Consider the following 15,368-nt stretch of genomic DNA (forward strand, 5'->3'; position numbering starts at 1 on the left):
AGTGGGAGGAGGATGTCGTGTAAGCTAGACGACATCCTCCTCCTATGGGATGGCGATGAAGGATCCCTAGATGAATTTATGCAGACTTTAAATAACAATCAAAGTAGGAATCAGTTTATCCTTATGAAGTAAGCAGTTCTAACATACACTTCTTGGATCTGGAAATTATGGTCCAAGATGAACAATTGGTGACAAAAAACTTTTTCAAAACTACTGACCGGAATGGCTACATTCCGGTCTGTAGTTGTCACCATCCGTCGTGGCTAGAGGGAGTACCTTGAAGCCAACTTCTGAGGATTAGAAGAGATTGCACTAATCTCTCTGACTATTATCTTCAAGCTGATGTATTAAAATCTAGGTTTGTAGATAAAGGTTATCATGGAGGAAAAAATTAGGAAAATAGCGTTGATAGATAGAAATACACTTACAATTGTACAACCGAAATGGATTGCAGAATCTAAACATAAAAAAATATTTTCTAACTACATTCTCTGTCCAATATAGACAGATAAAAGATATTATACAGAAACATTGGGGGGGTGTAAAAAAATAACCCAGTTTTGGGCCTTACACTTCCAGATCGCCCCTAACTTTCAAATCAACCTCTACCTCCGTAGAATACCCTATGAAGCATTTTTTCACCTGTGCTACGAAGCACATTGTGTACCTCATTACCTGCCCTTGTGGAAAACAATACATTGGCCGTACCATACAGACTTTTTCCATAAGGGTAGGTGAACACATAACTAGTTTTAAAAAAATGACGGACTAATCATACGGTGCCAAGACACTACTTACATCATCGCAATAAAAACCCTATGGGTACCAGCTTTCAAATTATCGATAGGTTTATCCCTCATTGGAGGGGAGAGTCTAGTTTGAGGGGTGTATCCAAACTTGAGACATTCTGGATATACCAGCTCAAATACTACGTGCCATATGGGTTGAATGTGGATTGGGACATAAATGCATTTATAAATCAAGCCTGATCCCACTCCCATTCTCCCTTACATAGAATATGTTCTTTCCAATTTTTTTATGTCTAATATAGATTGGGACCCTTTCGGATTTTTTATTTTTTTTTATAAAGGTTCGCTCAGTTGATTGTATATTTTGTTTTATACATATATGCAATTGTAATGACTTGTTTCAGATCAAGTTTATTATCTTATCTTTAGGGTAACAGGGTTCTTCTGTTATTTTTATTTTTGCGGATTCGTGTTCCATGTGATCCTGTTTAATTTTTCTCCTTTCGTTCCTTATTTACACACCAAACAATTGGGTTAAGATGGGGTCTATTGACATTCCATAGACCAATGTGATGTGTTGTTTGAGCCTTTACCTACAATTTAGGAGGGGTTTAATTATCTTACATTGGTTCTTCTCAGAGTGATAGCCAAGTCTCTATTACATTTGTATGTGTTTCCTTCTCCTCCCACTAGATGGAGCGCACTGGACGTATTGTCCTATTTTGGAGTGATGACCAAGTCTCCATTATGCTCTGACGTGATTCTTACGTCTCCCACTAGGTGGAACACACCGCTCACAACAACTAGGTGGAACGCACAGTTCCTACCAACGAGGACAGGATGTGGGAGGAACACTTCTGGGGTCCGGAGTGGCAAGTGACCCCGATGTGGGCGATTTTCTCCTACAGGTGCTGCCTCGATAGTTGTTGGTGGAGAGTGGGAGCAGAGAAAATCGGAGCTAGGGAGATCGACGTCTGCAGGGATCTCTGAGATTGTGCAGCTTGAACAAATTTCCCATTCCCGATCATTGTAAAGGGTATGGAAGACTAAAAGGGAGGCTTGGAACGCATCGGGATGTGACGCAGTGAAGCTATGATGGCACTACGCATGTATACGTTATGTGACTTGGAACACACGTGGAGACCCAGAAGCGGGGTCACATGGAGCAACGGTCTGTAGTGGTAATTGAGTCTTATTTAAGAGCAGTGGTGGGGGGGCGAGTGTATGCCCCAGTGGAAGTCTGAGAAGACGAAATGCATAGGGTACATACGCTGGCTCCAGCCACCCGAATACTGCGCTATTGATATCTTTTTTCAGAATAGATATTTTTTGTCATGTTTTTTTGGATTTGGATTTGGGTTTTATCACTGGCTGTAAGAGAGTTTTTTATGAAATACATTTTTACTTTTTTTTTTTTACGCTATGAAGAGGCTTTTTGTCTTTTCTCTCTTTTTTACAAATACACCGTTGCTGGTGAGGCTGATCCGGACCAAAGTTTTTTTCATTTAACTTTGGGCATTTATCGATTTCTGTAGGCTTGAAGAGAGTGTGGAATACAACAAGGATCCACCAAGGAAAGATTTGGGAGATCTACCAGGACTCCAGCTGAAGCATCGATTTGATATTCACGCCTATTAGATCTACAGCTGTAAGGCAAGCAGGGGCGGACTGACCATTGAGTCACTCGGGCACTGCCCGAGGGCCCCATGCCACTAGGGGGCCCCATCAGGGTTGCCAGGCTCAGTAAAACCAGGGACAGTATGTAAAAATCTGTGTTTTTTTTTTAGATCTGTCCCTGATATGTCCGAAACTGACATGCTTTTAATGTGAATATCCCAAGATTTTAGCTGCCCTGCCTCTGCACTGCCTCCTGGCGTGGTGGCCATCTGTAAGCCAGAGGGGCCCCATAATCTTCTATTGCCCGGGGGCCCCATGAGTTGTCAGTCCACCCCTGAAGGCAAGTTGGATCCACTTTGTGCGGTAAGAGTACCCATATTTTCTATTCCCTCCTGGATGGTGAAGGCACTCCCGGGTGTTTTGTTTTAACACATTCCGTTTCCACTTCAGATCAAGAGACTGCTGAAATACTTATTGGCCTGGATTCACGTAGCACTTACGCCGGCTTCCGGGTTCTCGCTCCCCCGGGGAGTAGGCGTTCCTAAGACGACGAGGAGACGATTGACGTGCGGGTAAAGCGCGTCATCGCCTTCTGAAAATATCCGAGGGGGACTCGGCACTTTACGGCTCCTGCGCAGTCAGCTCTACATGGCAGGCGCCGAGTCGCCGTCGGATATTTTCGGAAGGTGATGACGTGCTTGACCCGCACGTCAATCGTCTCCTGGGAGGATCAACACTCACTCCCAGGAGATATTGCACAGAGCTCCCCGTCAGGGAAAAGGAGCGACACGCCCACTCCCCGCAAGGCAGAAGACCCAGAAGTGCGGCTGAAGACAGGTAAGTGTAATCATTAAAAAAAAATGACAACGCTACAAGCCTTTAATAAGGCTACAGAAAGGTTAGCGAAAAAGTTAATTTTAAGGGTGAACCTCCGCTTTAAGATTTGCACTTCTGTACACTTATTTGTGATTAGATGCACATATTCGTTTTTTGTGATTTATGCACATTTTTAATTTACAGTTCAGTGTCACATTTGAATTTGTTTTCTTTGCCTATTGAGCATTTTTCCTGAGATTGTTTGCGGTACAGTTTTTCCGCGGAATAGCAGGAACATTTTTAGTGTTTTCCCTCATAGGGTGTCACAGATCATTATTGTGGGAGGAGATAGCTTTTACCATCTTCTCTGACCACAGTAGAAGCGCTACAATTTATATTTCAAAGAATGTTTACAGTATGATAAGAGCTGCAAAACACTGGACAGCACCAGTGCGCAAGCAGTAGACCCTATGGGCCAGATTCACAAAAGAGATACGACGGCGTATCTCCTGATACGCCATCGTATCTCTGTGTTCCGGCCGTCCTAACTATGCGACTGATTCATAGAATCAGTTACGCATAGCTAGCCCCAGGGCTGGACTGGGACAACAATTTGGCCCTGGACTTCATCCAGACTGGCCCACTTTGACAGGTCTCTCCCATGGTGACCGGACAACTCCTGCACCCCCCCCCCCCCCCCCGGGCCACCCAAGCCCCCTCTTCCCCTTCACTAGCCACTAGCCGTTCTACTTTATTAGAGTAGAACGTCTGGTACTGGTACTCTTATAGGCAGTACCAGTGGGGAAGCTAGACATTATGTCACCCGGGGCAAAGAATCAGTTTGGTGCCCCCCCTTATGGGATAATATTAGGCAGAAGTGAGAAACTCCCAGGCCATAGCTGATGAGTCAGCCGTCTGTCCCCTCCCCCATGCTCCTCTGTCGTCCCCCCTGCTCCTCTGGTCCTCCCCCTGCATCTTTGTTCCCCCCAGGTGAGTGCTGCGGGGAGGGGAGAGGAGGTGAGTGCTGTGGGAAGGGAGAGGAGGTGAGTGCTGTGGGAAGGGAGAGACAGAGGAGCGGAGGGGGGCGGCGGCCCACTGTCACTGAAGCCGGCCCACTGAGCCATCGGCCCACTGGGAAACTCCCTGTATTCCCAATGGCCAGTCCATCCTTGGCTAGCCCTAAGATCCGACAGGTGTTATTGAATTACACTGTTTGGATCTTAAGGATGCAATTCTAGGCCGGCCGCTAGGTGGAAAGGCCATTGCGGTCGGCGTAGAATATGCAAATGAATAGTTACGGCGATCCACGAACGTCCGCGCTGCCCGTTGATCTATCTTTACGCCGTTTCCGTCGAGTTACGCCGCCTAAAATTAGGGCTACCTCCTAGGTGTCCTAAGCCATGTTAAGTATGGCCGTCGTTCCCGCGTCGAAATTTAAAAGACAACGTCGTTTGCGTAAGTCGTCCATGAATGGCGCTGGACGCCATTTACGTTAACGTCTAAACAAATGACGTCCCTGCGACGTCATTTAGCGCAATGCACGTCGGGTAATTTACCCGACGGAGCATGCGTGGTACGTTCGGCGCGGGAACGCGCCTAATTTCAATGGTGCCCGCCCCATTTGAATTGGGCGGGCTTGCGCCGAGCACATTTGCGTTACACCGCCGCAGGTTTACAGGTAAGAGTTTTGAGAATCAGGCATTTACGCTGTAAACCTGCGGCGGTGTAACGTAAATCACATACGTTACGCTGCCGTGGAGCAACGTAATTCTATGTGAATCTGGCCCTATATTTTTTTCACAAGAAAATATAGATGCCACCATGTAAATTTATTTTTAAACTATATTTACAAATAACATTTTGAATTAATTGCCACTCGTTAAGCAAATATTATTTACATGAAGCAAATGTGTGTGTGTGTATGTATATATATATATATATATATATATATATATATATATATATATATATAAAATATATACACACTATATATATAAATCTCCTTTAAAAGACTTGCTAAATGGCCTTGGTAAATTGTAATGGATCTGTTCTTTAGCATTTTTGCACTATATAACACATTTTATTTTTTCAAATAATACCTCCAGATATCCAGAGTCAGCTTCCTGCTCCTCTATCATTACTGTTCTTAATTCTGGTATATCCTTGATTATGTCTTTGTGGTACCTATATACTGTTGAGCTGGATGTGTCAGATAAAGGACTCTTCTCTATTATTTGTGAATTTTTTGTATTCTCTGTGAAAAGAATGTCTGCTTTTGGCATTGTTGTGGGCACAAGTGAAATCAGCTGAGGCTCTCCATAATCTTTAGTCCTTAAAGATGCATTGTTCACTTGTATAGAAGCTACATCAATGTTCTCTGTAGTCTTTTGATCACTTTTATAACTAAAGCTCTCTGTTTTGGAGTCTTGCTTATTATCTTCATACTGAGTAGACTGCTTAGTAGTTCCAAAACAAAGGTCAGTTTGTGGAGAACCAGATAATTGAGAAGAGGATTCTTTCACTTCATCATCTTTAGCTGGTATCTCCAATTTTTGAAATTTCCCAGAAGACGTAGCTCCAAATACTGTTTTCTCCACCTCTTCTGAGGCTCTTGACAAGCTTTGTTTTAGGTCTATGACATTTGTATTAACTCCTTCATGATCCACTTCAGACTTGGATCTGGAATGGCTGCCTGAGTTTATCACCATATTCCCTTCCAGAACTGTTTCCTTTTCTTTTAAATCTGCATCTTTAGAGGCTGAGCTAAAGCTGTGTTTCAGGGAAAATGACTCGCTAGAAAAAAAAATCAAATAAACAGATGTATTAAAAAAGATAGAGATATAAAACATAAAAAATAAAAACAGACAGGAAAATGAAGAAGTGAGCACAACGAACACTGATTTCTAACCTGTAGATGGGAATCGTTTATAAGAAGCTATTGGTTAGGTCTAAGGCACTGAAAATAATTTTGCTATGTCAGTCCCCTACCTGTATGAGTGTGTGTCCTAAGCCCTGCTTTACGTAAACCCAACTCTAGGCTAACGTTTTGTTATAAATGTCCACTACTGGTTAAAAAAACAGGTTGCAATACTCACCTTCAATCTGAAGATTTCCCCACCGCAGTACAACTTTTCAACCACAAGATATCCTCAGTCTTTCAGGTTAAATGCCACTTGGCCTGGAAGATTGTGAATGCAGGGTGTCCTGACCCTTGATGAGGTGTCACCACAACACCCTTTATTCACAATGTACAGAGTACAGTGCTGAAGTCATCACGCCAGTGCTGCTCTTTGCCTCAGTAAGGGCTTGTTTAGATGTGTGACCAAAAGGCCATAAAAGCATCTAAACACATACAACAGCTCAGGGCTGTACACATGCCATAGTAAAAATGAGACCTTCTGTCACATTTGGTGGGCAGTACCAACACCTCAATAAGACCCATTAATGATAATGGGGGCTCTCTGCAACCACCCCACAACTTTTTGCAATGCATGTGGTTGTGGTGTGGTGATTCAGCCTTTTTTAGGGTTAAAACAGTTGGTAAAGAGGTGACATATCTCCCAGCCACCTGTCAACTGCCCTCTGACAAGTGATCCACCAATGGCTGCCATACATTAGAACGAGTCCTCAGAACCACCCAACCCAGAGAAGAGGCAAGGAGAAAAGGACCCTACAGAGTCATAAATGGCCTGAAGATTTTGGAAAAGGTAAATATAAAATAATAAGCAGAAAAAAAAACATTCTGGGGAACATTCAGGGGAGGGGGAAAAAGTGGAGCTGGGAGTTGGGCTTTAAATGTTGCTTAAATGTTTTCAATGCCTCTTTCAGAACACTGTACCCAGGGGTTGTCTGTATTGCTTTATCTGTCAGCCTCTGTTAAGTAGGCTCCAAAGCACTGTGACAGAAACATAGTGCAGGGAGATCTGTCTGTCTTGCTAGCTGTCCAACTCCTGGAGAGTTTATCATCAGCCCCACACTTTTGGGAGAGATCCTTCACCTAGTTAGCAGGTAGTATGCTAGACAAACAGATAACTCATATCAGTGCTACAAGTGGAAGGGACCCTCAGTGCTATGGGACCAAATAGTGGCCCAGAGACAGCTCCTCTTCTCTTGTGCGCACCCAAATGTATGTCAATCACCACAGGAGGCCTGGACACCACTTCAGCCTAGCTGCCCACTTCAGATCAGGGAATATCAAACTGAAAAAAAGAAAAAAGAAAGAGATACAGCAGCCTAGTGCATTACCATAAGACCTTTTATATTGTAAATAAAACAAATTACAATGATCTCACAAAGGTACAGGATGAAATGCATGTAACACAATCCAGTCCAGTCCCAATGCTGTACACACTGTGGTCTATAAATAATGGTTTATTGATTCATGGGTCTGGTTAGGTCTGAGGACGAGGGTACAGCCCTCACAATGCGTAAGCTATGCCCCTGTGGATTTACACATGTACTGCGTTGGGACTAGACTAGATTGTGTTATGTACATTTCATCCTGTACATTTGTGTGTCCATTGCATTGGAATATGTTTTATTTACAATAAAATGTCTAATGGTAATGCACTAGGCCGGTGTACCCTTTTTATTTTGCTTTTTTTCAGTAGTATGCTAGAGCCTGTGTTATGGTACAGGCTTCGTGCATGGAGCTAGTGATCTGAAGCTGCAGACAGAAAGCTGAAACTGATCTCAGATATTGTGGATAGTGGATGCTATAGAAGCCAAGATGCCAGATTCTTGGGTATTTCTCCTTCTCATGTCCACCCTGAATTCTAATTAAAGTTGCTAAAAGCAATTAAAGTGACACTAAACAATATTCTTATTCTCCAAATCCATACACTACTACTTAATGGTCTTGTAATCAAATTTTTCATGAAACTGTTTCTAAATGTGTTAATCTGCTGCCATATAATGGCCTCTGTTAGCTTCCAAACCTCTCCTTCCATGTCCCCCCCCCCCCCACTGCCGTTTGTTTGGAAAAAACAGTGTACATTAGTTGCGGTTATTTGCGCTGCTTTGCGCACATTACAAATCCCATAATCCATAGCCTCTAGTCCATTTCAGAAGTGAGCTATTGAGGGTGCCTATGTTCCTTTTCTTTAAGGACTAAACCTGTATTACTGCATGAATTAAGTAAGTGTAACTGCCTGGAGAAAGATGTTAAAGGGGGCCCCACTTGCAAATCTCAAGTTCCTTCTAAGTGGAGGGCACTGTACAGAGAAACATTAGGAAACTCCCCTATTTCCCAAATATGTGGTCGCTCAGTTTTTCTGGTTTCCACAGATGCAGGGTACACAGTAAGAGTCTGTAAACATTCAGGTCTGCACCAACACTTAGTCTCTTTCTCTTCCGAGGTTTTATTAAACAAACTCAGACAGGGTTAGGGGAGATTCAGGTACCTTGCTTTGCGGATCACGGGTACGTTCTTGGATCCAGACTGGATTCAGCAACCACCGGATAGGCCTCTCTCACTGACCTAGCAGCCGGTGCGAAGCTCGTTCAAAAGTCTCTGCCACAGACTTGATGAGTGTAGACGAGTCGTTGCATAGTCCTCTGCCACAGGACCATGTAACCACACACACACTTTGCAAAAGTTCCAAAGACACAGCTACACAGTACCAGGATCTTTCAGCCAGCCGGCAGCACTGTGAAGTAGATTGGCCAGGATGCGTCTTCCAATTGAATCCCGAATTGTTCGGCTTCTTCACGCAGGCAAGACAGCACAGAACCACCCCTGGACCAGTAGGTCCCAGAAACTCCTAGGCCTACTCTCTGTAGTTGAGCCTCGGGCCAGCAGGCCCCGAGGCCAGAAAAAGAACTGCTAGCACATCCCTGAGGCCAGGAGGGCCATCAGGTCAGGATTGGAAGACCCCGCCAGAACAGTGTCTGTCCCTTAAGTACCCTCTCCCAGAATGCCCAGTGGCGGGGACCACGCCCACTGAGCTGCTTCTGGGAAAGAACACTCAATGCACCCAACCCGCTGCCTTTCCAACCTTGACCCGTGGTGATAGCGACACCCACAGTCAAATGTGCAACGCAGCTGAACTGGAACAGAAACCAATAATATGACATAATCATTCTGAGCTAAACTACAACTCAGACAACTTAAATTTACAAATAGGAGCAGAGCACTACACTAGTCACCTGGGCAACTACATACTAGGTCTATATGTGAGAACTTTTTAAATGATCCCTACTTTCCTATAGAAGGATTATAGTTAATGCCAAGTGAATTAATCACTAACTGAATTTAGTGACTCACTCATTTTTATAGTGAGGATGACCTTCAAACATGTACCTGTGATAAGGCCCGAGGCCAGATTAGAGAAGCTCGGTTTAGGCAACTCTATTTTGTCAGTTGGTTATTGTGAGAATGATCACCCACTGGAAGCCAAAGTATACAGTGTTGTAAGTAGTAGTAGATAACAAAAGTAAACTGTGTAAGTAATAATAGATAATAATCCATTCATTATAAAACACCCAGTACTGTTTAACATGACATTTTTATTTAGTCAAACTAAAAGAAAAAAGTTTCTCACCTCTCATGAAAATCTTTTACTTGAGATCTCTGCTCCCCCCAGCTCGTGTTGTTAACTAAAAGGACTTTTCCCTTTCCAAACTGATCCAGTTTGCAAAAGTTTTACAGGAGCTAAGATTGGGTTGTGACTTTGGTGGACAATTCTGGCACAGCATTTTCCACTGGTGATAACAATGTTTCGCTTCCGGAGGCACTTCTTCTCCTACCGAGGATGACCATCTTCTCAAGGACGTCCTCCTGGCCCCATATGGTTGCGGTCCGGTAAGCTGGCTAATCTTAAATGCTGAGGGGATGTCGAATGATGGGGAACATGGTCCTCCAGAGTTTGAAGACAGGGAGGGACTTTTAATATCGGAGTTTGTAGAGATAAAAGCTTGCTTTGGCTTTGGTGGCACAAATGGCTTTGGTTTAATGGGAGGTTTCATAGGTTTAACATCTAAAATAAAAAGAGATAAATATACTAAATATTAAAATCTGGTTGATGTAAAAAAGGTTAATACCATATATGTGTATGATTGTGTGTTTCCATCTAAAAGGTAACTAAAACAATAGATAACTGTTTATCTTATAAATACCAACAGTAGCACAAGTTTAAGGAGCTTGTAGGAGCATGAAATGTTTAAAATGGCTTTTATCCAGTAAAATAAGCTATTTTGTTTTGTGCTCACCAACACACCTAGTAAAAACTACAGCTGAAAATAAATACTGTGAATCTTGCTACCAAGAGCAATATTTTATCTATTAGTAACATGGCATTGTTAAAGGGGTTCTTCAACATCCCATCCCAAATGGTGTGGGGACTAAAATACATTTGATACAACCAGTTGGAGACTATCAAAAAGAGTGGTCTGGGGGACCAGTAGTCACACTGAACCATAGGGAGGAAGACCGCAGGACCATAATTAAGGTAAGTATTCTTCTGTAATAAAATATAGTACATGCCCTAGGACATTGAACATCATGGGCCAGATTCACGTAGGAGGGCGTATCTTTGTGCGGGCGTAGCGTATCCTATTTACGCTACGCCGCCGCAACTTAGACAGGCAAGTGCAGAATTCACAAAGCACTTGCTCCGTAAGTTGCGGCGGCGTAGCGTAAATGGGCCGGCGTAAGCCCGCATAATTCAAAGTAGGCTGGTTGGGGGCGTGTTGTATGGAAATTAATCGTGACCTCACGTAAATGACACGCCTAACGAACGGCGCATGCGCCGTCCGTGGACGTTATACCCAGTGTGCATGCTCAGTATCACGTCGAATTTACGCCCCTAAGATACGCCGCTCAATGCCCTGTGACGTGAACGTAACCTACGCACAGTTCCATTCACCTACGACTTACGTAAACAACGTAAAAAGATACGCTTGTTCGACGTCCATACTTTGCATTACCTGCGCCTCATATAGCAGGGGTAACTTTACGCCGGACGTAAGCCTTACATAAACGGCGTCGCAGGCGCAAGTACTTTCGTGAAATCGGTGTATCTAGCTAATTTACATATTCGACACGTAATCTATGGAAGCGCCCCTAGCGGCCAGTGTAAATATGCACCCCAAGATACAATGGCGTAGGAGACTTATGTCGCTCGTATTCTTGGCCGAAATCTAGCGTAACTGATTCTAAGAATCAGGCGATAGATACGACGGCGCTCATTCGGACTTACGGATGGCGTTCGTGGAGATACGCCGTCGTAAGTCCTTTGTGAATCTGGCCCCCATGTTTTTTTTTCTGCTTTTAACACTAACAAATGTTAACCCAAACTATCCCTGCCTTCTGTTAAAGTATAAACTCTAGCCAAAACTGTAGTGTTCATGCCCCTGGCCTGTAGATTCCACTATATACTATTCTTATTTACAATTGCTACATGTATAATACTTTTATATTCTTTGTACAGTTACTGTAGTTCTAGTTCCTGTGTGATATACTATTCTCAGAAAGTTGCATGTGTTTTTTGGAAGCCAAAACAAAGAGAACTCTGCCTCCAAGATCATTGTCACAATTTTTTTTTATTCCCTGTACTTGATAGATGTACTTGATAGAGTTAGGACAGGTTAGAACCTCTGTAGATTTTGATTGCTGACTTACTGGTAACATTTCCCTTACTAACTTGTTCTGGAAAGCAGTGGTCAAATGAATAGAATGTAAAAGGAAATTTCCCTATTTGGGACACACACAGCTATAAACCCTAAAATGGTTCCCCAAGGTCAAAATGTTTTGTTTTTACCTTAATGGATTCCCTGAATTAAGGTAAAAACACCCCACTAACCATTCTACCCACCTCCATCCCTAAACACTTACCTGGCTCCAGCACTGCTCCAGCCCCTTCCTGGTTCACTAAGGGCAGTGGGAGTCTAATGCCCTGTACACACGATCGGTCAATCTGATGAGAACGGTCTGATGGATCAGTTAACCGATGAAGCTGACGGATGGTCAGTCGTACCTACACACCATCAGTTAAAAAAAACGATTGTGTCAGAACGCGGTGACGTAAAACACAACGACGTGCTGAAAAAAACAAAGTTCAATGCTTCCAAGCATGCGTCGACTTGATTCTGATCATGCATTGATTTTTAACCAATGGACGTGGCTACAAACGATCATTTTTTTTCTATCGGTTAGGTATCCATCGGTTAATTTTAAAACAAGTTTCACATTTTTTAACCGATGGATAAATAACCGATGGGGCCCACACACGATCGGTTTGGTCTGGTGAAAACGGTCCATCGGACCGCTCTCATCGAATTGACCGATCGTGTGTACGCGGCATAAGTCTCCTGCTGCTGTCAGTTAAACTCCTGTGAGGAGGGAGCGAGGGCATGGCTTGTTGCCGCTGTCTGTGTCTATGGGCGCACACAGCCTGGCTCGGAAGCACATGTGCATGGGTGCCTAAAAATACAAAAAGAAGGGGTTGCACCAGCCTAGTGCATTACCGTAAGAATCTGACACCTAGGCTTCTATAGCTTCCACTCTCCACAATATTATGTTGATAAGTTTCAGCTCTCCGTTTGCAGCTTCAGATCACTAGATAAATAGCCTGAACGACAGCCCAGGCTCCAGCATGCTACCAAAAGACATGTGCAGAACGAAAAAAAATTTTTGATTTGTTATTTCCATAAATTAAAGGGGTTGTAAAGGAAAACATTTTCAAAATAAGCATCCTTTACCTGCAGACATTCCTCTTTTCACTTGCTCATTGTTCGTTTTTGCTCAGAAGTTGCTCTATTTCTTCTCTGTTCTGTTCACTTCCTGCTTGTCTGATTTTACTGACCACCGTGAAGGGAGGCTTTACTGCGGTGGTCAGTAACGTGCTCACCCCCTCCTGGGAACTACATCTGTGTGGCAGGACGCTCTCTACGTGTTAGAGACTTCAAGGAGGTGTGAATTACTGAGCGTGCTGCAATTCATACTGGGAAATGTAGTTCTTACATGAGCGAGAGAGGCAAACCAGGAAGTGAATGAGAGAACTGAAACTAGAATGCCGGGGGTGATATAGAGGAAGGAATTTAATAGGTATTTACTCGTTTTTTTAACAGAATCATTACACTAGTCTGTCTACCTTGCAGACATTGGGCCAGATCCACGAAGCGCGGCGCTTCTTTACGTCCGGCGTAGTGTATCTCAGATACACTACGCCGTCGTAACTTACAGCATATTTCCCGTATTCTCAAAGAATTTGCGCCGTAAGTTACAGCGGCGTAGTGTATCTGTGTCGGTGTAAGGGCGCGCAATTCAAATGGTTGAGATAGGGGCGTGTTTTATGCTAATACATCTTGACCTGACGTAAATGACGTTTTTTCTGACCGGTGCATGCGCCGTCCATGGGGGTATCCCAGTGCGCATGCTCGAAATTAACCCGCAACAAGCCAATGCTTACGACGTGAACGTCATTCGACGCAAAGCCCTGTTCGCGAACAACTTACAAACTACGTAAAATTTTCAAATTTCGACGCGGGAACAACGGCCATACTTAAAGCGGGGGTTCACCCTTAGAGGGCACTTTTTCCCCTTAGATTCCTGCTTGTTTTCTCTAGGGGAATCGGCTATTTGTTTTAAAATATGTGCAGTACTTACCCGTTTACGAGATGCATCCTCTCCGTCGCTTCCGGGTATGGGCTTCGGGAATGGGCGTTCCTTCTTGATTGACAGTCTTCCGAGGGGCTTCCGACGGTCGCATCCATCGCGTCACGATTTTCCGAAAGAAGCGGAACGTCGGTGCGCAGGCGCAGTATAGAGCCGCACCGGCGTACGGCTTCTTTCGGCTACGAGTGACGCGATGGATGCGACCGTCGGAAGCCTCTCGGAAGAATGTCAATCAAGAACGAACGCCCGCTCCCGAAGACCCATACCCGGAAGCGACGGAAGAAGATGCAGCTCGAAAACGGGTAAGTACTGCTCATATTTTAATACAAATAGCCGATTCCCCTAGACCGAACGAGCAGCAATCTAAGGGGAGAAAAAAAAAATTTAACAAATGGGTGAACTCCCGCTTTAACATTGAGTACGCCTCATATAGCAGGGGTAACTATACGCCGAAAAAAGCCTTACGGAAACGACGTAAAAAAATGCGCCGGCCGGACGTACGTTCGTGGATCGCCGTATCTAGCTAATTTGCATACTCGATGCGGAAATTGACGGAAACGCCAGCTAGTGGCCAGCGTAAATATGCACTAAGACGTACACCAGTCGGATCTAGCCCCGGTATTTTTTGTTCGTTATTTCAGATTTGTTTAAATTCGATACTATTCTAATTTGGAAATTCAGATACATCCGAATTTCCAAATAGCGAAAATTCATCAGAATTTTAATTCGGGAAACGAAACAAACCGCACATGTCTAGCTACCAAAAGAAAGGGGACACACCGGCCTAGTGCATTACTATAAGACCTTTTATTGTAAATAAAACAAAACAAATTCCAATGATTTCACAAATAGAATCCAGTCCAAATTCTGTGCACGTGTTCATCCAAGGGACGTAGCTTACGTGTTTTGAGGGCTGTACCTCTGAGCTAAACAGACCCACCGCACTTTGGTCTAGAAATATGGTACATGGATTGCCCCCTTTCTTTTTGCTTTTCCTTTTTGTTTCCGGTAGTATGCTAGCCTGGGCTGCCTTTTCCCCCACTCTCTGTCCCCAAAAAGTGATGTGAGGGGGAACTTAAAGCGGGGGTTCACCCTTAGAGGGCACTTTTCCCCCTTAGATTCCTGCTCGTTATTACTAGGGGAATCGGCTATTTATTTTAAAATATGTGCAGTACTTACCCGTTTACGAGACGCATCCTCTCCGTCGCTTCCGGGTATGGGCTTCGGGAATGGGCGTTCCTTCTTGATTGACAGGTTTCCGAGAGGCTTCCGACGGTCGCATCCATCGCGTCACGATTTTCCGAAAGAAGCCGAACGTCGGTGCGCAGGCGCAGTATAGAGCCGCACCGACGTTCGGCTTCTTTCGGCTACGAGTGACGCGATGGATGCGACCGTCGGAAGCCTCTCGGAAGAATGTCAATCAAGAAGGAACGCCCGCTCCCGAAGACCCATACCCGGAAGCGACGGAAGAAGATGCAGCTCGAAAACGGGTAAGTACAGCTCATATTTTAATATAAATAGCCGATTCCCCTAGACCGAACGAGCAGGAAGCTAAGGGGAGATTTTTTTTT

The 15,368-nt window shown here is 44.2% G+C and overlaps 1 protein-coding gene across 6 annotated transcripts in view; it reads right to left on the reverse strand.

Moving 5' to 3' along the window:
- The window catches only part of TNKS1BP1 (tankyrase 1 binding protein 1), a 411,008-nt gene that overhangs the window by 275,637 nt on the left and 120,003 nt on the right, over nt 1-15,368 (reverse strand). For 3 of the 6 annotated variants that reach the window (XM_040320876.1, XM_040320873.1, XM_040320875.1), the window contains exons 3-4: nt 9,725-10,159; nt 5,282-5,975 (exon numbers count right to left, since the gene is read on the reverse strand). The exons of 2 other annotated variants lie outside the window; for them this stretch is intronic. In XM_040320876.1, the coding sequence (XP_040176810.1) occupies nt 5,282-5,890 (609 nt within the window). In that variant the 5' untranslated portion in view covers nt 5,891-5,975; nt 9,725-10,159. Of the gene's footprint in view, nt 1-5,281; nt 5,976-9,724; nt 10,160-12,015; nt 12,035-15,368 lie in introns of those variants that run through there. One more of the 6 variants, XM_040320874.1, reaches the window with a different exon arrangement.

This window comes from Rana temporaria, chromosome 8 (assembly GCF_905171775.1).
Source record: "Rana temporaria chromosome 8, aRanTem1.1, whole genome shotgun sequence".
Classification (NCBI taxonomy): Eukaryota; Metazoa; Chordata; class Amphibia; order Anura; family Ranidae; genus Rana; species Rana temporaria.